This window comes from Amblyomma mixtum, chromosome 1 (genome assembly GCF_055824585.1).
Source record: "Amblyomma mixtum isolate Tamu chromosome 1, ASM5582458v1, whole genome shotgun sequence".
NCBI lineage: Eukaryota > Metazoa > Arthropoda > Arachnida > Ixodida > Ixodidae > Amblyomma > Amblyomma mixtum.
The window spans coordinates 157888026-157915275 of NC_143012.1; the positions used below are offsets into that span (position 1 = coordinate 157888026).

At 50.9% G+C, this 27250-nt stretch overlaps 1 protein-coding gene across 1 annotated transcript in view; it reads right to left on the minus strand.

Annotated features, from left to right (window-relative positions):
• The window catches only part of LOC149369486 (uncharacterized), a 184497-nt gene that overhangs the window by 137225 nt on the left and 20022 nt on the right, over positions 1-27250 (minus strand). Inside the window, exons 2-3 of the mRNA XM_089558858.1 lie at positions 17690-17842; positions 2198-2295 (exon numbers count right to left, since the gene is read on the minus strand). Of these exons, the coding sequence (XP_089414984.1) occupies positions 2198-2295; positions 17690-17842 (251 nt within the window). The remainder of the gene's footprint in view (positions 1-2197; positions 2296-17689; positions 17843-27250) is intronic.

Sequence of the window (27250 nt, forward strand, 5' to 3'; positions counted from 1 at the left end):
CGTTCCAGGAAGGAGGTATTTATGACCCGTAAATTATTTCTCTCAGCGAACAATACTAACAACTCCCCCCTGCTATTTCTGAAGCCTACGCCATACTCGCCTAGCACCTGGTCTCCGGCATGCATCTTCCCTACCTTTGCATTGAAGTCGCTCATCAGTACAGTGTACTGAGATTTTAATTTGTTTGTTGCCGATTGCACGTCTTTATAGAAGCTTTCAGCGATCTGTTCACCATGGTTGGATTTAGGCGAGTAGGCCTGCATCGCCTTCAGCTTGTACCTATTATTAAGCCGAATTACGATAGCTGCCATCCTATCGTTTATTCTATAAAACTCCTCTATGCTGCTAGCTAGATCCTGATTGATGCGGAATCCCACACTTAGTTCTCGTCTGTCCGCTGATCCACGATAGCACAGTATGTGCCCGCCCTTTAGTACTGCATACGCCTCACCTGTCGTACTAACCTGATCTTTATGGGATCCCATTTAATACCCTCTAGTTCCTCTAACAGGACTACATAGCCATGTTCACTAGATAAAGTTCTAGCGTTAAACATTACCAGGCTCAGCCTCCAATGGCGGCCTGCCCAGAGCCAGAGATTCTCAGCATCTTCCGCTGCGTCACAGGTCTGAACGCTGTCTTTGTCAGTTGCTCAGCAGCCGTTGGTTGACTGAGAGCCGAGAGTTAATCCGCCTTTCATAATAACCGATATCACGGGGGGGGGGGGGGGGGGGTGTTTCGTCCAAGACCCTATATAAAGTTAAAAGTTTTCATATAAAAGCGAATTCTCGCAAGTGTTGTATTATCGCGAGTGGTGGGTAAAAGAAAACAGGCGGTGCGTGCTAATTGCGAAATGTAAAACTTACAATTTTACCTATTACTGATAGGCTCCTCATTTACCTTCATATTTGCAGCGCACGTTACTTATATCAATACGAGTTTGCTGATCTGCAAAAAGACGATTCTCGACCGAACGAAATGATATTGATACGTGCATCGGAAGAGACAGAAGTAGTGCATGCACGAGAAGAGGAAGAAGTTAGTTGGCTCTCGCGCGCGCGCTCGAACCTCTGAGGGACCGCCGCAGGTTTTTGCGTCTCTGCGCTGGTGTTCTTTTTGGCGTTGCACGCTACAATTTGGTGGAGCAGTGCTGGGTACGCTTCCTGACCTGCACACTCCGTACAGCGTCACTACGGACCTCACACCGGTTCACCAGCGACCCAGCCGCCGTCTCCGCGGAGAGTCGCCTGAATTTGGGCCCCTTCCCCCGCCAACAAGGACGAGGCAGCCTCGACCGCCGAGTCCAACTGACATGGCCACTGACACCAGGACCCCGCCGCCGATCCAGCCTCTACCGTCGAGTCCAACTGCCATGGCCGCTGACACCAGGCCCCTGGCGCCGATCCTTTGCCACCCACCGCGAACACCGCCATCTTTTCACGGTGACGTGTTCGAAGATGTTGAGGACTGGCTGGAGACCTTCGAGCGGGTCGCACGCTACAACGGCTGGTGCGACGAGCGCAAGCTCAATAACGTCTACTTTGCCCTGGAAGAGTCTTCTCGGACGTGGTTTGAAAACCACGAGGCTACCCTTCCCACCTGGGAGACGTTTTGCCGGAGTCTCCTGGCTACATTCCCCAACTAACTTCTTCCTCTTCTCGTGCATGCACTACTTCTGTCTCTTCGGATGCACGTATCAATATAATGCTAGCCGCTTTCAAACCCGCAACCAAAACCGAGGGACAAAAGAACGCATTCCAACATGACTGAAAGTGTGTCAAATATCGCGAGCGTGTCACATGCTGTTTTAATGCAGGGATGTATTTAACGGGTAAACTGTTGTCAATCTTTCCTCGTACATTTTTTCCTTTCATCGATCCCACAAGGAAATGACAATCTTCGACCAAGACACAAAAACTGCTGCGTGCAAAGTGAGGGGAGATAAAAGAAGTAAGCGAATCAAAGCGGGCGAAATGATGGAAAAAACGGGCGCTTCGCATCAAGCACATTTGGAGATCATAACAGCTTGTGCCAAGAGCCTTTGCTTATATATTAGCCAGCTTAATTTCTATACGGGATACTATCCCTGCCGCATGCACACAAAATTATGTTATAAAAGATTACTAAAAAGCCTTGAGCAGAGTCACCTCTCCGTGAGTGATTACCCAGGAGAATTAAATGATATGCTGGTACTTACGTCGGACCATTATTAATAACTATACCGTACACACGAAATGTCCATCCATCGAACCCGCTGACATTATTGACTGAGGGCGTCGATCTTGTCCTTCCGTGCTGGAAAACGAGATCGTGGAAAAAAATTAACTTTTTTCGGCTGACGTTAAGGGATGTCCAACATGACACAAAACGCAATAACATGACGCTATGAGACAAAAGCGTTTCTTTCTATTGCCCTTGAACTGCAGCCTTGAACTTCACATGTAATCGAAGTGGTAGTTAGTCTGGGTCGGTACATGAGAAGATGGTGTGACGGCGACAACCACAAAGAGCTCTGGGCCAAGTAAAATTTTCGAATTCCATCTTCTTATGCAAATAACTTTTTTTGGAAACATCAACAATGCCTAGAAAGTATGTCGAAAATGTGAAAAGCTAATCTACACTCCTCCACGTAGTTCTCTAGAGCCTTCGAGCCGCATGCTCTGTTGTGCATTTATTTCAATCGCCGCTGCTAGTCGGGCGAAGCACAGATCTTGAAGACATTAGGAGTTAGATGGGTTCGACGGGAATGTGCAGGCACTATAAGTCCACGTTGCGAGCACTAGGGCACTGGCAAGTAACATAAGTGTACTTCTCAGGTGTGTGTACGACTATACACCATTCTGTCTGTCTGGCAGCCTTGCGCCATAGGAAGCATAAGAGGGTTCTCACACAGCTTCCACCCTCGCCGTTCGATGGCGTTCTACGTCACACCAGCGGTAACTCAGGACGTTCCACGTCCGCCGCTTACGAACGTGGGTGGCGCTGATGAACACTCTCAAGGTTAGGTTATTTGTAAACATAAATACCCCCGAAAGCAGAAGGTTTCACAACCGTCGCCGTAGCTCAGAGGTAGAGCACCGGACGCGTAATTCGGAGGTCGTGGGTTCGGATCCCACCGGCGGCATGTGGTTGTTTTCTCTTCTGCTTTTCTAATCAATTAGCTTTAAGCGAAAAAATATTCAGTAATATTCTTACTTGATCAACACCACAAAAAATAAATGAATTAAAAAATCCCCTGTGCTCCTTGGTTTCTGTGGCTGTTGGCTTCTCTCATATTTATAACGAGCCCCTCATCCTCTTCCTTCAAAATTGCTAAGTCGTCTTAACCTGTAGCCAATGACGCTGTCCTTATAGGCACGCTATGGAAGCGCCATCTAAGTTTTCTTACTGATAAGCATAGATTGTATGGCTGTTTCTCTATACAGTGCCGGTTGTTAGGTAGCATAAAGAGAAATTTACTGGAGACAAAATTGTGCTTGAAAAAGTTTCCGTCACTTCATTTAAACTCGTGACGTCCGTGTAAAAAGCGGCTCAGTTTTTGCAATTATCGGGCGTGAACATCAGCACTTGAGCGAGTTTGGAGCATAGTAGCAAGGTATGCTATCTGCCTAATGTGGCTGATAAAGAACTTGAGAAAGTTCTGCCCTTAATGGCTCGATACGCACTTGAAAAGTCATTTAAACATCCTAACTTTAGCGCAATAACATCTTAAACGGTTCTATCCTGGAAATCAGACCCCCGCAGAACAAAGCTAAGGGTCAAACTTTTCATTACGTTTACTACCCCCGCAGTGGCATGACACGCAAAGCATACATCTTCAAACCATATGATCGATGCGAACGTTGTGATAATAACCAAAAGATTAGTGAATAAAATTGCAGAATGCCGACATGCAGCAAACATGTTTTTTTTCTTCAAAAAACCGTTTGTCAATTAAACCGTTTGCCAGCGGTTGTCATGACTATCTCGTCAAACGAAGCTTTCAATTCCACTTTGATCCACGATACGTAATTTCGTTGTTATATTTGGAGACGTTATCTGGGCGCAGCTGCCATGGTTCCTGTCTTTCACGAAGCACTCCACTTTATCTTTGACCAGTACTTGCGTGCAATGCGCACTTGATGTTTTCTGTATCATTTCTTTTGCATTTACAAGTGTGCTGGGTTAATGTTTCGTGTTCAGGTGAAACGTCTACTAGCCCCATTAGACGAACACTTTATTCGCATCCACCTCACATGCTCTACCTTCCCACATCCTCCGTCCCCAACCTCGGCGGAGTCATACTGGGAGACTCTCCTGGCCACCTCCGCTGATGCTACGCTGATGCTGATGGATAATTACTGACACCTTGAAGCGGATAGCCCTCCAAAGGCTTTCGTTTGCCCCTTTAAGGCAGCCCCCTAAGAGCACCCTCGTGCCACGTAAGGGAGCAGGCTTTGAACCCCCCCCCCTCTGCATTTCTTGGCAATAAATGTTTCCACCACCACGAGACGAAATTCCATCGGCGATATGATCCCTAAAGGATGGCGTCGCAACAGCCCTTGTCTAGCCACCGAAGTGGCGAATGCGATGACGGTATGCACAACAGATACCAGGAGCACCGACCACCTCGTCCCTCTCCCTCCATCGCCTCCGACACGACACGTCCTTTGGTCGTACGGAATAACTGCCGGACCTCCATGAGGGATAAGTTAGTCCGACCTTGGTATCAAGACTGTGACGCTACCATTCGTTGTACACCAGCAGGTGGTGTCGTACGATCTCAGTTGCTTATATGTGCTAGTCAAGTTGGACGCTAGCTTGCGACAGGGATTCGAACCGACGACATATGCAAATTTACGTGCATGCTTCCTCAGAGTACCTCTTCCCTTCAAGCCGCATACTGGCTGAATGGTAATGGCACTCGGCTGCTGACACGAAAGACGCGGGCTCAATCCCAGCCGCTACGTTAGCGTTTTCATGGCGGCGAAATTCTAGAGGCCTGTGTACTGTATGATGCCACTGCACGTTGAAGGACCTCAGGTGGTCGAAACTTCCTGAGCCTTCACTACGTTGTCACTCATTGCCTGAGCCGCTTTGGGACGTTAAATCCCCCTACATCAAGCAATCTTCCCTTAAAGCGCGGTTGAGGTATCTACCGGGATGTGAAAGGGCCACTGGTCTATCTTCTTTCCTCGAAAACCGAAATTCGTATCAAAATTTTTGATACAACCGTTCGTCGTGCAGCGTTCAGGGTGGTGCCATAAGATTTATCGTTGCATGTAGCACCCAGCTGCTAGTCAAGTTGGAAACTAGCTCACAACATAGATTCCAATAGACGACATATACATGTATAATTAATATGCTCGCTTTCACAGCACGTGAGCAGTGTTTAGTGCGCTACATATTTCCGCTTTAAAGTATATTTTTGGGTGAAGCTGTAGCCTTGATTATCATTAGTTCTGCATACCCATGTGTACTGCATCGATGTCTGTTATCTTTTTGAGTTATTTCGTACTTGACAATGCTGCTTTTGTTTTGTTTTTTTTTTGTCATGCATTTATGTGTTATGTTTATGTATCAACCCCCCCCCCCCCCCCCCCTGCCCCAAGGACAAAAAAATAAGCACGAACCTCCTGGCGAGCCTCGCGCTACCGATCAGCGAGGGGTTCTTACCTCGAACGCAGGTGCTCTGTCAAGGCAGTTACGCCCTATCGGGCGGCATAGTAAAGTCCGCTGTTTACTACAACCTGCCACGTTAGAGCACTGGGCCTCGGCATTGGTGTCGACTGACCTCCCAAGTCTGCCTGATTTTCACCACCGCGTCTTCACTATGGCGAGACTAGATGCAGTGGTTCGCGCGCTTTTCTCCTCCACCTGTATCCTCACTGTCTCTATGAGCCGCTCTCTGCAGTGGGATCGCACGCCTATTTGGCTGTGTGCACCTGTGACTGTCATACGATGCGAAGCGCCATAACATGCCGTTCTGGATGGAGCTCCCATGCGTGCCATTGGTTCTTTGTTTCCGCCCCCTCTCCTGCTGCACCCTAGTGATGGTGGTCACGTGAGTACGGACGCGCGGGTTAGGACGCCGACATGATGAAACCATGGTAGCTACTCTTAAACCGCTATCGTTAGAACAATATGCGGATACAGATCATGAATGCTGCAGCTCGTGCGTGGTAATATGCTTGCAATACTTTTCACGTAGCCTGCACGTGTTGGTCTACGAGCGCCAGACTGCTCATTGGCATGACATAGCTGCTTGTGCGAGCTCAGGCCTGTCCTAATAAGCCTTCTAGCTCTTGGAGAGTCTATGCTCTTCACCACAATTGCATTTTGGTCAAACATATTAAATACTCGGGCTCACCTCAACCTTGGGATAACTTCACCTGCCTACTCCAAAACGTCGAAGTGGCATAAGAGAGTTATGTAAGAACAAGAAGTATGTCAGGGAGTAAAAGAGGCCACGGACATCTAGCAAGCCCCGGTGGCCCTGGTAGTCCTCCACGTAAGCCTCAAGACATAGCCGACGCAGACGGCACTGTAGAGTAGTGAGTGCGAAAGGAAAGGAGAACCTGGATACGTGGTGCCAAGAGAGCCGGAAACAATGGTTTTTAATATATGGGATGCCACAGACGATCACCTCCTCTGACATATTGGGCAAATGGAATGAAAGTATGACAGTGATATGCAAAGAATTTGGACAATGGGTAGAATGTGTGCCCACATCCTGGGCAATGGAGCAGCAGCAGGACATTACACCGAGCGAGCAGCCAACGAGCTTGGCAGGAGACTTGGATGCATTGCTTGTACTATTCAAGGGCTCCAGCCAGCCTACAAAGACCAGAGATGGACCAATCCTGGAGTGGACCTAATGGCTCCACGTATGGAAGGCTTGGGTAAAGCATTGATCCGAATGGCAACTTCACGGCCTCCGATGAAAAACAGACGCGAACAATGGGGTCGCAAGCCGAAACAACGAACCATAACAGGACACAATATGTACATGGGGATGTTGAGGAGGAGGCGGAGTCGATTGGAAGACACAGTCCCTACAATCAGGAAAGCAAACAGAGAAGGCAACCCTAGAGAAGGGGCAAAAGCATCAGCCAAAGAGTTTCCTACCTTAACATACAAGGGAGTCGACACGAAAAATAGTGGGGAAAGCTATATGACTTCCTTAAGAAGAGAGATATAGCCATTGCAGGCCATACCGAAACGCATATGTACAACGATGAAACCCCACCCCCTGTGAAGAGCTACATATAGGAAGCTCGAAACCATGATGATAATTAAAAGAAGGGCAGTGGGCTTGGATTTCTATTCAAAGCTATACCAGGATGGGAGCGAATAGCAGGCACATGCCAGGAGCATAATGTGACGATACCAAGGCGCGAGACACCGTTCGCCGGCAGCATACCAAGATTAGCTCTCAGTGCGCATCCGCAAGCGTTCACCTCCTTCTCTTTTGGGGATACCTGGGGCCACCTGGTGGCATTAATACCCCTTCCTAAAACAAACAAGACCATTAGGGCGCTACGAGCTAACTGGAGAGTGTAACGAAACAACGAACGAAAGGGCAAAATGACAGAAGGCAAACGGCCCCGTGCGACAAGAGAAAGCAAAAACAACCGCGGAAGCACTGTCAGTTCGTGAAACAGGGCTTTATACGGAGTATGTGCACTTTTTTCAGGCTGGGTTCGACGACGCGCACTGTGCACAGAACCGTCGGCGGAACTTCACAAGTCACATCCGTGGTGCCACGCAACACTCTGTATGGGCCTAAGTAGCGGCACAAAAGTTTCTCCAACAAGCCTGGGCGACGGACAGAGGTCCACACCCACGTTTTGGTCGTCGGGTTGGTACTCAACGTGTCTATGTCACTGGTTGAAGTGGCATTCATCTGTCCCCTGGTGCCGCCTAATATGCATGCGCGAGAGTTGGCGGGCTTCCTCCGTGTTTTGTACAAATTCCTCGGCGTGTGGCGTGAGCGCCCCGTCGTCGGTAAAGTACGAAAACATGGCATCCAGCATAGTGTGCGCATCACGCTCCTCAACGAGGCGAAATGACGTAAAGTGAATTATTTCCTGGACGGCCGCATTGCAGGCGAAAGTCACGTATGGGAGGATCTCGTCCAAGACTTATGCTGGACGTCTACGTACATTGCGAGCACATAAGCTATTGTTTTATTGAGTCGCTCGGTGAGCCCGTTTGACGGGGGGTGGTGGGCAGTAGTCTTGCGATGGCTCGTGTGACTCAGCTTGAACACCTGGTGCATGAGCTGTGCTGTGAAAGTCGTAGCTCGATCGGTGATTACGTAGGACGGGGCACCGTGTCGTAAAAAAACGCGGTGCATGAAAACTGCGCGATCACATACGATCTGCCACGCGGTACAGCCTTGGTTTCTGCATAGCGTGTCAGGTAGATAAGCACGACAATTATCCAGTTATTACTGGCCGTTGACACAGAGAAGAACGCCAGAAGATCCATACAGACTTAGTCAAAGGGTGCCCTGGGCGGTGCATCTGGTTGGAGCAAATCTGTGGGCTTGAGAGGAAGACTTGTTGGTTGGAATTCATGGAAACCTCGGACGTAGAGGCCGATGGGGGCAGCATGTTTTGGCCACTAATAGGCCTGGCGCACTCAAGCGAGGGTGCGTGTAAATCCAAAGTGACCAGAGGTGGGCTTGTCATGAGATGCAAAAAGGATGTGTGCATGGAGGCCTGCCGGCACGAGCAGGAGATAGGCGTGGTCACTGGGGCTCGAGTTTTTGTTAAACAGGATGCCATTGCACATGCAAAAGTAGGAAAGGTCTCGGGAAATGTTAGCAGTGTGGCCCTCGAAATGGTCCGTGAGAGATCGTAAGTTTATATCAGTTCACAGCCTCGCCTTAACATCGGAATCGCTAGCTGCTCCAAGGAAACAACGGTCGTCCTCCGTTCTATCATCACCAAGAGCGTGTTGGCATCTTCGTACTTGTATCCAGATTTATATGCAATTGTGAAGCAAATTCCTGGAGGCAGAGGCTGCACCTTGCTATGCGGCCTGTTGGGTCCCGTAGATTTCTCAGCCACCGCAATAAATGATGGTCGTCAACGACTTTTAAATGGCGGGCGTATAGGTAACGGCATAATTTCATTGAGGCCCACACAACTGCGACCACTCCTTTTCCGTGGTAGAACAGTTGATTTCAGCACGGGAAAGAGCCCAACTCGCATACGCAACCACTCGTTCCATGCCATCTTGCTGTTGGACTAGGACAGCACCCAGGGTTGTGTTGCAGGCGTCGTTGTGGATCTTGGTGGCAGCCTTCTCATCAAAGTGAGCAAGAGCAGGGCTGGTGCACAGGCATCAGCGTAGCTCTTTGAAAGCCTCCTGGTGCTCGGTAGTAAAGAAAAACGGGGTGTAATCACGCGCCAAACGGGTGAGAGGTTTGGCAATCTGGGAAGAGTCGGAGATAAAGCGATGGTAGTAGGCGCACAAAGGAAGGGTTTGAGCGTTTCCTTTGTAGTAAGAACCGGGAATTCCGTTACCGCGGCAGTTTTGTAGGGATTGCGTTGTGCACCGGTGGCTCTCACCACGTGGCCGAGCAACTTGCGTTCTTCGCAGCCGAAGTGGCGTTTTTCAGGTTTGAGCATTAAATTCGCCGAACGCAGGCCATCTAATACAGTGCGCAGGCGTTCAAGATGTTCGTCAAAGAACACGATCATGTCATCCAGGTAAACTAATAGGTTTGCTATTTCAGGCCAGCGAGGATAGTATGCATCAATCACTGAAACATCGCCGGCGCTGAACAGAGACCGAAGGGCAGCAGCTTAAATTCATAAAAACCATCGGAAGCGATGAAGGCAGTTTTCCTCCCGGTCCTTTCATCAACCTCAGTCTGCCAGAACCCGCTCTTTAAATCAAATGAGGAAAAATATTTGGCGCGGCGAAGACTGTCGAGCGATTCGTCTTACGGGCGGTTGGTATACGTCCTTTTTAGTTATGGTGTTCAACTTCGTGTAATCTGAGCAAAATCTCAGTGTTCTATCTTTCTTCTTAACCAGACCGACTGGGGACAACCACGTAGTCTGAGATAGTTGCATAATGCCGTCATTAAACTGATGTTTAGATGGACTCGCGTTCTTTAGGTGAAATACGGCACGGGTGTTGTCGTATGGGGTGGCCATCGTCGCACGTGATGATGCGGTGTTTCGTAACGGTCAGCTGTTGAACCTTCGAAGAAGACGCGAAGCAGAATTTTTATTGATGTAGGGAGGAGCATAGAGCGCGGTGTTGAACCTGCGACCGCCCTGAGCTGATGTAAATGTGATCGAAAGGCATGTTCTCACGTTACACGGCTTCGCACGTTAAACATTCAGAAACACTGGCTAATTGGTCGGCGAACGCGACGCTGTGGCACGGAAGAGGTGACAAGGTTAGAGGGTGAAATTTGTAACCAGTAGTTGGGACGTACCACTCCGTAGTTGGATGAGGCTTCGGGCCGAACAAATGCGATCCGTCAGGAACACTGAAAGATTGCCCTCAGCGACTGCTGTCCCGTCACGGAGCCCATCGCAGTCGACACTGACAAAAACACTAGAGTGTGGCTGAACAAAAACGTTTTCGGGGGAAACTCGAAGGGCGGAGCTGCGTCCGTGAGCGTCAGCAATGTCATCGGTGTTGACTGTGCGCTGCCGGAGGTCGATAATTGCCCCATTCTAACTGAGGAAGTCAACAACGAGAACCAGGTCGCGAAACCAATCACGGAGAACCAGACAGCTCGCAACGAACGTAGAGTTATCGATCTGAACCCGATCTGTACACTTGCCAAGCGGAGTGGTGATGTGGCCGCGAGCCATGCAAGCCTGCGTTGCAGACCATGGTGTCAGAAGATTTTCAGAACATTTGCCAATTTGCCGCTTAAAAGGGAAAAATTGGATCTCGTGTCCAGCCACGCGCTACTGCTGTGATAGGCGATAAGCAGGGTATGTCGAGTGAAAACCGGCCCTCATGTTCGGCAGCAGCGTTCGTCGATGTCGCCAAATTCCTGCCAAACGATGTCCGCGTCGTGGGGGGACTCTAGCGCGTCGATTTCTAGCGACCCCGCCCCCGGAGGTCGCAGTCGTTAGTTTTTCCGGGGGGAGGGGGGGTGTCGGCGAACGCACTTGCACCGGTCGTGAAAAGTGCTGGCTTGCCGGTGATGGCAACGGTCGGCCAGGTGACGGCGATCTTCAGTGCCGTACTTTTGAGAATGGCAGACGCTGGAAGGCATAATGCGCGGAATCGTTCAGTCTTGTGGGGTCGTTGACCAAACTGGGGTCTGGGTGCGTCGTCGGGGAAACCCTGCAGGTCTAGCTCAGGGTGTGGGCACTGGCGGAAGAGATGACCGGGAAGTCCACATTGGAAGCAGAAACGCCTTCGGTCGGGACCACGCCCGACGTCCGCCTAACGCAGAGGTTGTACCATTCGGCAAGTACCGCGCCGGCTGTACGGAAGGTAGCGGCAGGTGATGGTCGGGAACCAATGACGCAGAAGCTGGCTCAGGGCGTCAGCGTATGTCGGGCGATGGAGGTCATTCCTGAAGAGCTGAGGTTTGTCACCCAGGAATGAAGGCCTGATCAATTGGTGCACCTCCTCGCGGATGACGCTGGCACAAAATCCGACCGCTGGTTGCGGCGCACAGCAAATCCTCTGGAGCACTACACGTACAGTGGAACGGACCATGTTCCGGAGGAGGTCAGGGTTGTGTCCGAATGTCGGGAATGACTCTGTGGCCGAAGCAGCAAGTACTGTCGTATACTGTGGTACGCTGCTGAAGGACTTGGTCTATTGTAACCAGTTCCGTAAAAACTCGGCGACAGCTCCGGAGGGGTTGCGCGCGAGGCCACTGAAAAGCTGTTCTTTAACCCAGCGCATAAAAGAGCGCAGCTTTTGGCTTCCGACATAGCTGGACCAGCTTGCCGGAAGAGCCACGTCATGTCTTCGACACATATAATAGCCGTATCGTTTGCATCCGTATTTGGGTCTGCAGAGCTCACTCGGCTCGTTCCCGACGATCCGAAGTGGTGTATGTCTCCAGCAGTCGACGGCGAAACTCACTTCATGTTGTCAAAAGGTCTTAAAGATTCTCGTACCATGTACGAGCACTGTCTTCCAAACTGAGGACGTTTTGAAGCTTCGCGACGTCGGCCCGCTGATTGAGCGAGGCGACGCGTTCATACTGAACGAGCTAGTCTTCCACCCTTCAAGCTGAGTGTCGTGGAAGGACTTCGGTACTGGCCGGTTATGGAAGATGTAATAATTAGTTCTTTGCATGGATAATGCAGGGGCAGGCTTGCAGGTCAAATCCAATGGCGGATGCTCAGGCGGCAGCCTAGGCTCCGGCGACAAACTGGATGAACTGCTCTGTCAACCGGCAAGGCCAAGAGAGTACCCAGCGCACTCCACCAAAAATATTTCAAGGAACCAAAGATCAAGATACCGTTCACCGGCGGCGTTCCCAGAAACGCTTTCAGGGCGCGTGTGCCAGCCTTCACCTCCTCGTCTTTCGGCGCTACCTGTGGCCTCCTGGTGGCAATATGTGGCTCACTGGTAAGATAAACAATCATAAGGAACTACTTGGTTTTGTTTGCTTGTGGATGGGACAGGGAGCATACGAGAAAAACATGGAGATCCTAAACCACTTGCAATTTGGCATGGCAGCCATGACATTATCAGTTCTCATAGTTGGTTATTACAGGGCATATATTGAACACCTAGACAAGACAATGGACAGAATCGGCACACTTCTCCTAGAATGGACAGAGAAGGAAGTCTTTGTGGTTGTCAGTACCACGGATAATTGTAGAGGCAAAACAACATGGACCGTGAAGAAAACTACCAACATTCCTCAGCTGCTCAGCCACAGCTATGCTACTGCCCCTAAAGCAGGAGATGGTGATAGATGAAGCAGGCCTAGTGAACATTGGCAGTGATCCCCACAGCGTTGAACTGCTGTTCAGAAGGGAGTCCTCTCCATGACTGACTGAACAAAACCCCTGGAAGAGGCAACCTCAAAGTGCAACTGATGGCATAATCGACTTCCTGGAAAGTGAAGCAGAAGAGCTAGCCATCATATCCTTGAAGACTCCAAGGTACGGGTTACACAAACTGCAGTTAAAGTGCGAGGCCAACTTTCCAACCAGAACAGATACCATGGTGTTGCGAGAACCCGACATTAGAAAAGAGCACAGCGACACAGCTTGCCTGGACTACATTGAGGCCCACATGACCGACAAACTAGTCACAAACAGACAGTGATTGCCTCTCAACAAGATCTATAGATAGAGAAACCACTGCTAAATTCAGCACTGCGACCGGAGGTGAAGTGGAGAGTGCTCTCAAACGTTTGCCACATATTGCGGGCTCGCACACACAGGTGGGCTGTAGAGGCGACCGTCCTTAGAGAACTAGAAAATAGGTTTAGGTCCCGTCGAAGGCTGGATGACAACTTCTTTGTGGTAACTAGTCCACTGAAATAGCGATAAAAGAAAACGGAAGCTGGTCCTGGACTTCCTGGGCAAAGCCAAGGCAACCGTGTGGTTGCAAGGCTGCCTGGAGTATCCTTCAGGCGCTTGACGTCCCGGAGACAATAGTACAATTGCTGAAGCCCCTTTATGCCAACACCAAGGCAAATATACACTGGGGATCATGACCTCCAGACTAGCTGTCTACAGGGGCCTGCGCCAAGGCTGCCAGGTGTCACCAATCTTAGTTATGCTTTTTCTCTCGGGTCTGGAATGGCGACGGCTAGAAAGTTGCATTTGGTTCGACCTAAGCTATAGGAGGAGGGCGCTTGCGACGATTGCCGACTCTGTTGTACTCCCATGATACAATAATCGGCAAAGAGATCAACTGAAAAAGAAATGTTAGCTTGTTAGTCATTTACACAAATTAAAAGAGGAGGGGCCCAAGAACAGACCCTTGAGGCACGCGGGAACGTACAGGCAAAGAATGTGAGTTGGTATTGTTCGCTGCTACGAATTGTGAGGGGTTAGGAATGGAGCACTGTAGCCATGCAAGGACATTAGAATTTATATTAAGATTGCGTAATTTAAGAAACAGAAGCTCATGAGTAACCATGTCAAACGCTTTCGAAAAGTGCAAAAATTTCCAGTCTGCCGGAGACCCGTGGTGAAGGAAGCAATGAAGGCCATGTGTGAAAGGTATTAGCTGAGTTTCGCATGAAAAAGACTTACGAAAACCATGCTGCGCAACGCTGGAAAAAGAATTAGATTCTAAAAAGGAGATAGCATGGGAGTATATGCCGTGTTCTATGATCTTGCACGGAATACTAGTGAGCGATATAAGTCGGAAGTTATCAATACAGTGTATATTTCCGGAATTATTCCCAATTTTCCTATCATTGGGAATACAACTTATGTTAGAAGAATATTAGTTTGCTTTAATAAGGAACTTAGAATTAATGTTGTCAATACCGCAGGAAGAGGAAACCTTAAGATTTTTTGTGATGCACTTGATGCCTGACGCGTCGAACATAACTGAATCCATAGGAAGAAAAGCAGGGCGCACGTGATGAGCACAAGAGATATTACTACAAAACGCCGCAGCAAATATACTGTTTAGAACAGAAGCGCATTCGGGTGGAGGAAAAGCAACACCGTCAAAAGGAGTAAGTAGTATAGTCGAAGGGTCTTTCTTCTTAACTACATTTCAAAATTGTTTAGGTGTGTTGACCAGCATAGGAGGTGTAGTGTGGTTCAAAAAATTATTCTTTGCGTTTTTCAGCGCTGCTTTGTACTCTACAGCAGCAGAAAAGTAGGCCTCCCATCGTTGTTTAGAACTCAACAACTTTGCAGAGTGGTACAAGCGCTTATTTTTGGTGGCGAGTTTTTTAAGAGATTATTGAACCAAGGTGTACCCTGTCTCACTTCAAAGATCTTAATGGCACAAAAGCGTTAATGCGGTGTTCGACCATACCCTCAAACAACTCCCAGTTAATGTAAAGAGAATGCCGTGAAAAGCCTGGTAAGTAATCTTCCAGAAAACGAACTAGCTCGCAATTAATAGCGTTAAAGTCAGCCCATTTATAATCTCACGTGTTTAGTCAGACTGACGCAGTTACACACAGGAATTTATACATAAAAATGCAGCAAAGAATTATAACTGAGACGTGGTAGGTAAAAAATCGATGGGATAAAATCAGGCACGTTAGTTAGAACAAGATTTGAAACATTAGATGCGGATAAAATAGTTCGAGTTGGGTTAGAGCCTAACTGCGAAAGGTTGAAATCTATACAAGTCGACGAAAACTTCGTACACTCTGTCGAGAAAGAGCTCAGATAAGATGACGTATTAGTCCACACGATACTAGGGCACTTAAAGTCGCCAGCTTAGACAATAGGTATAGTCGGAAATTGTACAGTGATCATGTTAAGAGCACCATCCAACTCGTCAACGAATATTGGGCTCTAAGACGGGGGACGGTAGCATATACCCAAAATCATTCTCTTAAAACGTACACAAAGTTCGACCCAAACCAGTTTTAGGCTAGTGGGAATATTAATAGGCGATGGTACAAAGTTATCCGCGACAGCTTTTAAAACATCTCCCGATCTTTAACTTCTATCAGATCTAAACACGTTATCGCGTTTTCTACCATCATATCGTTCACCGTTCGATATCTTCGAAGAAAGCCTTAATGGCAGGATTCAGTTCATCGAGCTTGGGTAGTAAGTTTCGCTATTGGAAAAAAAGAAATAAAGCGAGTTAGCAGTACCAGACACCTGCCCACTGCCCCTCGCGCAGCCTTACGGCGCCTGTGTCAAGCTAGAGGCAGCCTCACTTGAATACTGATTGTCGACTGGCGAAGGACACAAATGATCAGTCTGCTCAGCATGTGACGGAGCAACGCCAGCGTGACTTAAATCCCCGTCATGAAAAGTTGCTGATCCTCGAAGATCAGACTCAATGAAAACGCAGTCTCGAGCGGGGTTATAACTCAAGCATTTGTTGTTAATGAACTGTTTATTGTACCTAAGCTTACAAAATTAACCATGACTCTTGGTGAATTGAAGCAGCTTTTTCCTGGCCTGGCGTGTTTCTAACAAGTAATCTTCACTTACGGTAATACTCTCATCTTTAAGCTTGGCTGAATCAGATAGCATTTGTTGCTTTATTTTAAGAGAGCAGAACTTCACGATAACCGGGCGGCATTATCATCTCAAAATGCACTAATCCTATGAGTACGTTCAAACACATCCTTCGTAAGCGCCAGACTAAAACAATTAGAGATCTCGTCCAAAAGCTTGTCTTCTGTGTCAGATCGTAAGGTTGGCACTCGACAGCATGACGGCCAGAACAAGAAGAACGGATGTTTATTGGTGGCCATCGTATTTATAGGTTTCCATAACGCGGCGCTCGCACTGCGCATGACACGTGCATCGTCATCAGGCTATCACACAAGCCTGATACATCCTTCCATGGTTAACACAAGATGAACGCAAATGTTCATGTTAATTGATTAAAAGCAGCATCATAATAAAGACACTGTGGTGGTCGTGTGGTGCGAGTCGACCTTCTGAGTGTGGTGTTCGTTCTGGTTTGATCTGGAAGGGTGACTGCAGCTGAGGGCGTGTCACCATGCGCTGGAAGTGGGCTGGAAGAGGGCTGCTGTGTTGCAGCAGTGTCAATGCTGGAAAGCTGTGGTGTCACGCTACCAATGCTGTCGGTGTCATCATTACTTGTGCCTGCATACTGCTCGCCAGTGTGAAGCAGGTGCCTCCTGTTGCGTCGAAGAACACGACGATCTTCAGTTATGACGTGGTATGACCTCGGAGCAGCTTGTCCAGCAATCTTTCCTTTCTGTGACCAATTTGTATCTCTTAGCCGCACCACGACGCCTTTAGCAAGTTGTGGCAACGGCCGTCCTCCGCATGTCTGACGATGCTTCAACACATCAGTGGCCATGATTTTGCCGAAATCTGGAATATCAGATCGGAGGCGCCTGCATTGAAGCAGCTCACCAGGGGATTGACCATCTGCCAGTGGTGTTGAGCGGTAGGCCAGAAGACCTGTCCAGAAGTCGTCTCCTGCATCTTGTGTTTTCTTCATTATGCGCTTCACAACTTGGACACCTTTTTCTGCGAGACCGTTAGACTGCGCTTAGTAGGGACTGGACGTGACGTGTGAGAAGTCGAACTCCTTGGACCGAGAACTCTTGACTTGAGAACTGGGGTCTATTATCTCTGCAGAGTTCCACAGGAGCGCCAAATTGAGCAAAACTAGCGCTGAGAGCCGCAAGAACGCTTCTTGCACTTGTGTCCGGAAGCCTCTCGACATCTGGGAAGTTTGAAACAGTCATATACGGCAATGTAAGAATGTCCCGCAAAACAAAAGATGTCCGCTCCGACCTTGTACCATGCATACTGTGGCCCCAAGCGCATAAGCAAGGGCTCTTTGGCTTGTTTGTTTGTATGCCCGCCAAAAAGCGAGACGTCTGGCTCTTTCTTTGCATTTGTTTAAACCAAGGTGACCAGCATGAATTCTTTTTAGCATTTCCCGTCGCATGCTCTTCGGTATGACGGTTTTCGTACCCTTGAAGAGTATTCCGCTGATAACGGACAGTTCAGATGAAAAAGGCTTCAGTTCACCTTGAATTTTTGTCTGCTGATAAGTCGGTGACGACAGTCTTCAAGTAGCAATCCCGAGCTCTTTCTTTCGCCAGTCCCTGTTGTGCTGTTTCCGTGACCATGCAGTTCAGGACCTGAAGTGCGTGAACCTCTACGTCTTCCGTAGCACCCGCATTGTAAACCTCACCTGCCGGAGTCGCTCGTGACAGCATGTCCGCCAGTACGAGGTGCTTCCCTGGAGCGTACTGCAGCTCATAGTCATACCTAAGAAGTCTTAAAAAAATCTCTGTAATCGTGGTGGCATGTCACAAATTCCTTTAGAAGAAATCGATAAAAGTGGTTTGTGATCGGTCTCAATAAGAAACTTCTCGCAGCCGAACAAAATTCCGAGGGCCTCTTTCTCAATTTGTGCGTAACGTTGTTCAGAAGGTGTGTGCACTCGGGACGCATAGGCCACTAGTCGCCAAGAACCACCGTCATACTGCAAAAGTGCCGCCCCAACGCCATCTTTGGATGCATCGCATGTTATTTTCGTTTCCTTCTTAGCGTGAAATATTGCTAATACGGGTTCTGTCGCGAGTACCTGCGTGACGCTTTTCCATTCTTTCTCGTGGCTTTCGGTCCACTCAAACTCGACTTGAGGTTTGATAAGCGCCCGTAGTAGCGCTGTTCTGTCAGACAAGCGAGGCACGTATTTTCCAAAGTAATTGACTACTCCTAACATGCGCTGAACATCGGCTTTGCTTTTCGGCGTTGGCATTTGAACCAAACTGCGTACTAGCTTCGGACTTCGGGAAATTCCGGTTTGTCCAATGACGTCACCCCGAAAATGAACCTCGGTTAGACCAAACTTGCATTTTTCGGCATTGAATGTCAGTCCTGCCTTTTCGGCGGCTTTTAACACAGCCAGTAGCCGCTCGTCATGCTCTTGCCGTGCTCTTACCCCAGACGAGAATGTCGTCGATATACACATGCACTCCTGGTAGCCCCTCAAGCATCTGACTGAGCGTTTTATGAAAAACTTCCGGCGCAGATGTGATGCTAACGGTAGACGCAAGTAACAATATCTGCCAAATGGAGTGGCAAATCTGCATATTTTTGATGTTCTCTCGTCGAGTGGTTTCTGATGAAATCCAGAATTTGCATCTAGACAGCTAAAGAAGCAGGCGCCGGTCAATTCAGCTACTATATCTTCCCGCCTGGGAAGCTGGTAATGCTGCCTTTTCATATACTCATTAATCCTTCTGGAATCCATGCACACCCTAAGTCTGCCATCTTTCTTTTTGACCAAGACAAGAGGGCTTACCCAGTCGGACGGGTCGTCTTTTTTGATGATGCCGGCCGCCTCCATTCTCTGAAGTTCGTCACGCAGGGGTTGACGCAAGGATAGGGGCACCCGCCGCGCTGGCTGGACGACCGGGACAGCAGCTGGCTGCAGTACCATGCTGTGCGGCTGCTTCATGCAGCCTAAACCCTTGAAGACGTGCTTAAAGTCTTTAACTGCTCCGTATTAAGCGGGAGCGTTTGCGTCAAGCCCAAGTATGGCCTGACGACCATTTTTCACAACATAAAACTTCACCGTAGTGGCGGCGTTACCAAGTGTCACTTTTTGGACTGATGTTCCAAAGTTTGCGATGACGCCTCCATTATAGGCTCGCAGTACAGAGCATGTAGGGTTCAGTTCGGCAGTGTGTAGCTTGCGGTACACCGAAAACGGTATAATGCTTGCTTGTGATCCGGTATCCACCTTGAAGAGGGCTTCACGACCTGCGATTTGGGCTTTCACAGTCCAGTCCTTATTGTCGCTACTTGCGATGCCAACGTCAAGAACGTCGAACTCATCCTTCATGTTAAATTCGCTGACTTCACTGACGACTGCCCTAGCCGGACAGCAAATTGCAAAATGGTGGAGCTTTCGGCAGCAGTTGCATCTTTTTCCATATGAAGGACACTGCCGTTGTTCGTGGCGTCGGTTGCACTTCTTGCAGCGATTCGTAGTTCTCTCGAGTGCAGTCTTCTCTTGTGGCTCCATGCAGTGACGGAATGGCGCTACACACCGAGAGACTGAGTCAATACTGTTTTCTGGCTTCTCCCAGATTTGGTTTCTTCGTGCCACTGATTCCGCCACTCGGCACATTTCTTCAGCCTTTATCAACGTTAGGCCCTTCTCACGGAGCAATTTTTCACGCAACTTTGCGTCGTTCGTCCCAAAGACGATCTTATCTCTGATCATCGAATCGTTCAGACCTTCGAAGTTGCACTGCGTTGCTTGTTTCTTGAGGTCTCGGATAAATTTTTCAAACGGCTCTCCATCCTCTTGCTTCCTCGAGAGAAATACGTAACGCTCATGCACTTCATGGCTTACCTCAGCACAGTAGGCCTCAAACTTCGTGACCAGGGTGTCATAATCTTCTTTATCTTCCCCAGCCTCAAACTTGAAAGTGTTTAAGACGTCCAGGGCTTCATCTCCCGCAACGCTTAAGAGGAGCGCTGCTTTCGCTGCACTGGTTCTACGATCATCTTTAGACGTGGTCGCCTTGATGAACAGTTCCAGTTTCTGCTTAAACCGCTTCCAGTTCTGCGACAAGTTTCCCGAGAGCTGCAAGGGTTCTGGGGGCTTCAGCAGGTCCATCGTCGACGTATCCAGCGCCGTTGCTAACATCCCACTTCTGACACCATGTATCAGATTGTAAGGTAGGCACTCGACAGCATGACGGCCAGAACAAGAAGAATGGATGTTTATTGATGGCCATGGAATGAAGAAGAAGATCCAGCACCGCCACCAACGACGACGAAGCGCTAGCGCCAAGGCTCGTGCTGGAGAACTGCCGCTTGTGTGCCGGTCTCTCGCCTCGCTGGTTCCTAGACGACTTGCGCCCGGGTCTTCGTTGCCGGCGCTTCAACGTGCCAATAAACCACTCTTCATTTGGTGGAGGTTGCTGCGTTCACCGTTCCCCATCACCTTCGCAGCCGCACCATCCCGATGTCCAAGACCAGTCAACAGCCCGCACCCCCGCCGCAGCCCGTCATCTGCTCCGGTGCAGTCCGGCAGCGCGACCCCGCTGTTTTCAGCGGCCACAGCGACCAGGATGTAGAAGATTGGCTGGAATCATACGAACGGGTGAGCCGCCATAACAATTGGGATGACAGCGGCAAACTGACCAACGTTATATTCTACCTGAGCGACGTAGCGAACCTGTGGTTCCGAAACCACGAGGCCGACATCGCCACCTGGGCCGTTTTCAAGAGCACACTTGCGGAGGTTTTCGGCTGTCCCGCCGTCCGGAAACTGCGCGCTGAGCAAAGCTTGCGTGTCCGAGCTCAGCACAAGGACGAGACTTTCACGAGCTACATTGAAGATGTAGTTGACCTATGCAAGCGTGTTGATCCAGCTATGTCCGAAGCTGACAAGATTAAGCACGTCCTGAAAGGCATCGATGACGACGCTTTTCAGATGTTGCTGGCGAAGAGCCCCACCACCGTCGCCTCGGTTTATACACTGTGCCAAAGTTTTGACGAGTTGCGCAAGCAACGTTTTTGCGCTCGTCGCCTTTCCCCGCCTGCCGACTCCATCAACGGCCTGGGCATCAACCACGACTTGCTAGCCACAACCAGACTTCGTGCGGGAAGAGGTCGCCCGCCAGCTATCGCTCATATCTAACCCACACCCGTCACCGCCCGTCCTCAGTCCTGAGATCCGGAATGCCATCACGCAGGAGGTCGCCGATGCACTTCCTAGTCTTCGGCAACCGGCACCTTTGGCTCCCCAGGCCGGTCTACTCCCGATCCAGCCCACCCTAGTTGCCGCCCCGTTAAGCTACGACCCTCCAGTAAGCGTGCCGCCTGCGCCCGCACCCGTGCCTCTCACGTATGCCGAGGCTGTCAGAAGACCACCGCGGCCGCAGGCCTATGCCTATGCTCCTCCTGCGGTGCCTGCGCCTGTTGTTTCCCGACAGCGTTTCGCGCCCGCTGCCTACAATCCTTGGCGCACGGCTGACAACCGACCGATCTGCTACGCCTGCGGTTTTCCAGGCCACGTCGCTCGCCTATGTCGACGTACTCTGCCTGCGCCTCTCCACCCCCTGCCGGACTACCGCGATACAGATCGCACCTTTCGCGCACCTTTCGAACCACCGCATCAGGGGACCTCACCTGACCGCGCGCTTGGTCGCCAGCCCTACGTTTCCCACCGCTCACCCTCCCCTCGCCGCCGCTCCTTATCGCCCATGAGGCGTCGCCCCGTCCCCGCCGATTCGGAAAACTAGCAGCCGCAGTTCCTGGGGCACGAACTGCGCTATCATCGCCCTGCTTAAGTCCTCGCCTTTCACCGCCGAATCTTCTTGACGTGTTTGTAGACGGCGTCAAGACACTTGCGCTTGTGGACACTGGGGCCTCCGTTTCTGTCATTAACGAAAACTTCTGCCGTTCACTTCGAAAAGTTACCACCCCATCTTCTGGACTCTCCCTCCGTACAGCTAGCGCCGAGCCCGTTCATCCGTCTGCCGCTTGCACAGCACGCGTAGTCATCGCCGATGTTTTATATGTTGTCGAATTTTTTGTTCTCCGTGCAAGCTCCCATGACGTCATCCTTGGCTGGGATTTTCTATCCCGCCACAGCGCCGTCATTGACTGCGCCCGTGCGCATGTCGTCTTTTCTACGCTCTGTGATGCTGCCTTCGACGAGCCTTCGATTCGCCGTGATGCTAAGTTTGTTGTCGCCGAGGACACTCACATTCCCCCTGACAGTGCTGTGCTTGTCCCTGTTTGCGCCGCCTCTGTTTCTGACGCCACCGTTCTCTTCACGCCTTCCCCCATCCTTGCTTCTCGCCGACGCCTCTCTGTTCCCTTCGCCGTCATCGACATTCAACACGGTACTGCCGCCATCCTCGTCTCTAACACCTCCTTCTCTGCCCTCTCCCTGCTCCGTGGCGAGTGCCTTGGCCATTTTGAAACCCCTAAATTGATCACTTCCTTGGACACCGATGTGACCTCCTCCAGTCCCGACATCGCTGCCCTCACCCCACGTGGCCCTACTCCCGATCACCCACTGCCTTCGGACATTTTCGACCGCTCTATTGACCCCGCCCTCGACACAGCTCAACACGCGCAGCTTCTTGCCCTGCTCAACCAGTTTCGCTCCTCGTTTGACCACCAGACCTCTTCTTTGGGCCGTGCGACCAGTGTCGAACACCACATTGAAACCGGTACCCATACTCCTCTCCGCCAGCGCCCCTACCGTGTGTCACTTCCCGAGCGCCGCCTCATCGCTGAGCAAGTGGACGACATGCTACAACGCGGCATTATTCAGCCATCTGCCAGTCCTTGGTCATCCCCAGTGGTGCTGGTGAAGAAGAACAATGGCTCGATACGATTTTGCGTGGACTATTGCCGGCTCAACAAAATTACGCGCAAAGACGTCTACCCGCTACCCCGTATTGACGAGGCCCTAGACTGCTTGCAAGGCGCCGAATTCTTCTCCTCTCTGGATCTCCGTTCCGGCTATTGGCAAGTGCCGATGTCTGAGTCCGACCGTCCTAAAACGGCATTCGTTGCCCCTGACGGCCTATATGAATTCACCGTAATGCCATTCGGTCTGTGTAACGCTCCCACCACGTTCGAACGAATGATGGACAATGTATTGCGCGGGCTCAAGTGGAACATTTGTCTCTGCTACTTGGATGATGTTGTTGTGTTTTCGCCCGATTTTCCGACGCACCTCCAGCGCTTGCGCCAGATATTGAGCTGCCTCACCCGTGCTGGCCTTCAGCTTAACCTCAAGAAATGTCACTTTGGTGCCCGGCAACTGACAATACTCGGCCACCTCGTATCCAAAGATGGCGTCCTACCTGATCCTCACAAACTCCGGGCTGTGGCTGAATTCCCTAAACCGACCTCTACGAAACAGCTGCGCCGATTTGTGGGCCTCTGCTCCTATTTCCGGCGCTTTGTCCCTAATTTCGCCTCTATCGTCGCGCCCCTTACGAAACTCCTCAATGGTCCCGCCGACCTGTCTACGTGGGACTCTGCCTGCGATGAAGCTTTTGCTGCGCTCCGTCGTCGTCTTACTTCACCCCCTATTCTTCGGCACTATGACCCCAGTGCTCCTACTGAGGTGCACACCGACGCAAGCGGAATTGGCCTCGGTGCTGTCCTGGCCCAGCGCAAGCCCGAATTTTCTGAATACGTTGTTGCGTACGCCAGCCGTGCTCTCACCAAAGCAGAGTCGAACTACAGCGTGACTGAAAAGAAGTGTCTGGCCGTAGTGTGGGCTCTCACAAAATTCCGCCCTTACTTATATGGCCGCCCGTTCACCGTCGTTACTGATCACCACGCCTTGTGTTGGTTGGCCTCCCTCAAAGATCCCTCAGGACGCCTTGGCCGCTGGGCACTCCGTCTTCAGGAATTCGATGTTACCGTTGTCTACCGGTCGGGCCGCAAGCACTCCGACGCCGACGCCTTGTCACGCTCGCCACTGCCTTCTCCTGCGCCCTCTTCCCTCGTATCTGATTCCCCACTCGCAGCGCTCACTGCTATCGACATGCCCAATCAACAACGGCAGGATCCATGGATTTCTTCCTTGCTGGATGCCCTTCGTGCGCACTCTACGTCCTCCTTCCCTCGGGCCCTTCGTCGCCAAGCTTCCCATTTCGCCATCCGCGACGATCTCCTATACCGCCGCAACTATCGTCCGGACGGCCGAAAGTGGCTCCTCGTGATTCCCCGCCATCTTCGGTCTGAGATCTGTGCGCACTACCACGCCGACCCTCAAAGCGCTCACGCGGGATCGCTAAAAACCTACGAGCGGCTACGCCAGAGGTACTACTGGCGGGGCATGTACATCTTTGTTCGTCGATTCGTTCGCTCCTGCACAGCCTGTCAGCAGCCGAAGTCGTCACCTCGACCCTCGACTGCCCCGTTACAGCCATTACCGTGCGCGGCTCGCCCTTTCGATCGTGTGGGCATCGACCCCTTCACGACCGCCGGGAATCGATGGATTATAGTCGCCGTGGACCGCCTCACTCGTTATGCTGAGACCGCTGCCCTACCTGCGGCTACTGTTCGCGACGTCGCCTTCTTCCTTCTTCATCACTTCGTCCTGCGTCACGGCGCTCCGCGAGAACTTCTCAGTGACCGCGGCCGTGTTTTCTTGTCTGAAGTTGTTCGCGAGCTTCTCGATGCGTGCCACTCAGTCCACCGTACCACTACCGCTTACCACCCCCAAACCAACGGCCTCTCCGAACGATTCAACCGTACTCTTGGGGACATGATCGCCATGTACATTAGCTCCGACAGCTCTAATTGGGATCAAGTCCTTCCGTTCGTGACCTATGCATGTAACACCGCATCCCAGGCAACCACCTGCTTTTCCCCATTCTTTCTTTTATTTGGGCGCGAGCCTTCCTGTCTACTGGACACAATCCTTCCCTACAACCCCGACAGCTCAGAATATACTTCCATTTCTGACATTACCCGCCATGCTAAGCAGTGCCGCCAGTTGGCTCGCTCGTTCACCGCCGAACGTCAAGGGCTCCGGACACATGAGTCGGACCAAGACACGCCCGCTACACACTTCTCCACTGGATCATTGGTCTGGCTCTCTCTTCCGGCTGCGTCCAAATTTTCGGCCAAGCACATTGGTCCTTACCGCATCTTAGAGCGTACGTCACCAGTGAACTATATCATCTAACCGGTGACACCTTCTTTGGACCATCGCCGCCGCGGTCGCGACGTCGTTCATGTCAGCCGCTTGAAGCCTTATTACAGCCCTCTCGTCGTCTCCTCGCCTTGAGTCGCCAGGATGGCTCCCTCTTACCGCCGGGGCAGTTGGAATGAAGAAGATCATACAGCACCGCCACCTACGAAGACGAAGCGCTAGCGCCGCCCGTAGAAGCCTCGTGCTGGAGAACTGCCGCTTGTGTGCCGGTCTCTCGCCTCGCTGGTTCCTAGACGACTTGCGCCCGGGTCTTCGTTGCCGGCGCTTCAACGTGCCAATAAACCACTCTTCAGCCATCGTATTTATAGGTTTCCATAGCGCGGCGCACGCACTGCGCATGACACGTGCACCGTCATCAGGCTATCATACAAGCCTGATACACGTTCCTTCCAATGTTTCCTTTGGACTGTCACGTAAGCAGAAAAACTATAGATTGTCCCTCCACTGCCTGTCTTCCAGCTGAGGATGACTAAGCCGCAGTTTGGCATTTTCACTAATCAGGTTGTCGCATATAATAGGAAGTTTGAAACAACAATATGAACTAAAGAAGTTTGGAGAAGACGAAGCGGATGACGTTAAGCATGACGTGTATTAACTCGAGAATAGAGAAGATAAAGTATTTAGTGAGGTGGAAAGCGATGATTGGTTTGGTTTGGTTTATGGGGTTTAACGTCCCAAAGCGACTAAGGTTTTGAGAGACGCCGTAGAGGGGGGCTCCGGAAATTTCGACCACTTGGGGATCTTTAACGTGCACTGACATCACACAGTACACGTGCCTCTAGAATTTCTCCTCCAAAGTAATTCCAGCCGCCGCGGCCGGGATCTAACCCGCATCTTTCGGGTAAGCAGCCCAGCACCATAACCGCTGAGCCACCGCGGCGGCTGAAGCGATGATTGGTGGATAGGAGGATAGGAAAGATGATGAAAACGACAAGGATGACGTGTACCAACGTCATGGCTATAATTGCGTGAGGGATAGAGTGGCATGGGGGGGGGGGGAGAACAGAGAAGCGGAGGTTCCGGAGGATCAGGAAGAGCACGGCTGGAAGAGAGCAACGCCGGCTATTGCTCCGGTGATCTTGAGTTCTACGGCGTCGCACCGTAGACTTCCTGTCGCTCCTGAGCCCGTTCCGGGGAGTCAACGCCTCACGCAACCACCTGTTACGGACAGGAGTGCCCACAGCGCTGTTGCCCCATCCGGTTGGTGCCCACAACTACAACATCACCAGCGTCACCCAATTAACCCTCGGCCCTCAGTACCCAGTGGCTGCGGGCCAGCTGACCGGGGCGGCGGTCAGACCTGTGACGCAGCGGACGGTGCTAAGAAAAATGCGCTCCGGACAGGCCGCAATTGGAAACTGAACCTAGCAACGCTTAACGCAAGGACCTTATTCAGTGAGGCTAGTTTAGCAGTCCTTAAGGGTAACGGAGTGGATTCCAAGAGAAGGCAAGCGTACCAGGCTGCGGCAGAAAGTTAGGTGGGCGGATGAGATTAGGAAATTTGCGGGAATACGGCGGCCGGAACTGGCGAAGGACAGAGTTAATTGGAGAGACATGGGAGAGGCCTTTGCCCTGCAGTAGGCGTAGTCAGGCTGGTGATGATGTTGATGCCAGCGACGCCAGCCTCAGCACTTCGAACGCACCTCGACGCCTTCTACCTAGATTACACTGACTGGACCTACGCAGCGCTTCATCAGCACCGAACCGTGAGCACGAAAGCCGAACTTTAGTAGACTGGGTGTTCCCGGCTCGTCTGTACTGGTAGTCTTCGTGTTTTGTGTTAGTTTTGTTAGTTTTGTGCGGTAGTGCTTGTGCCGCGTAGGGTGTATTCAATGAGCGTATGTGTCGGCACACCTGTCGCCTAGTCCATTCTTTCAGCTCGAGTGCTCTCGGGGGATCCGTGACAAGTGACCATCCCACCGCGATCAAGCGTGATGGT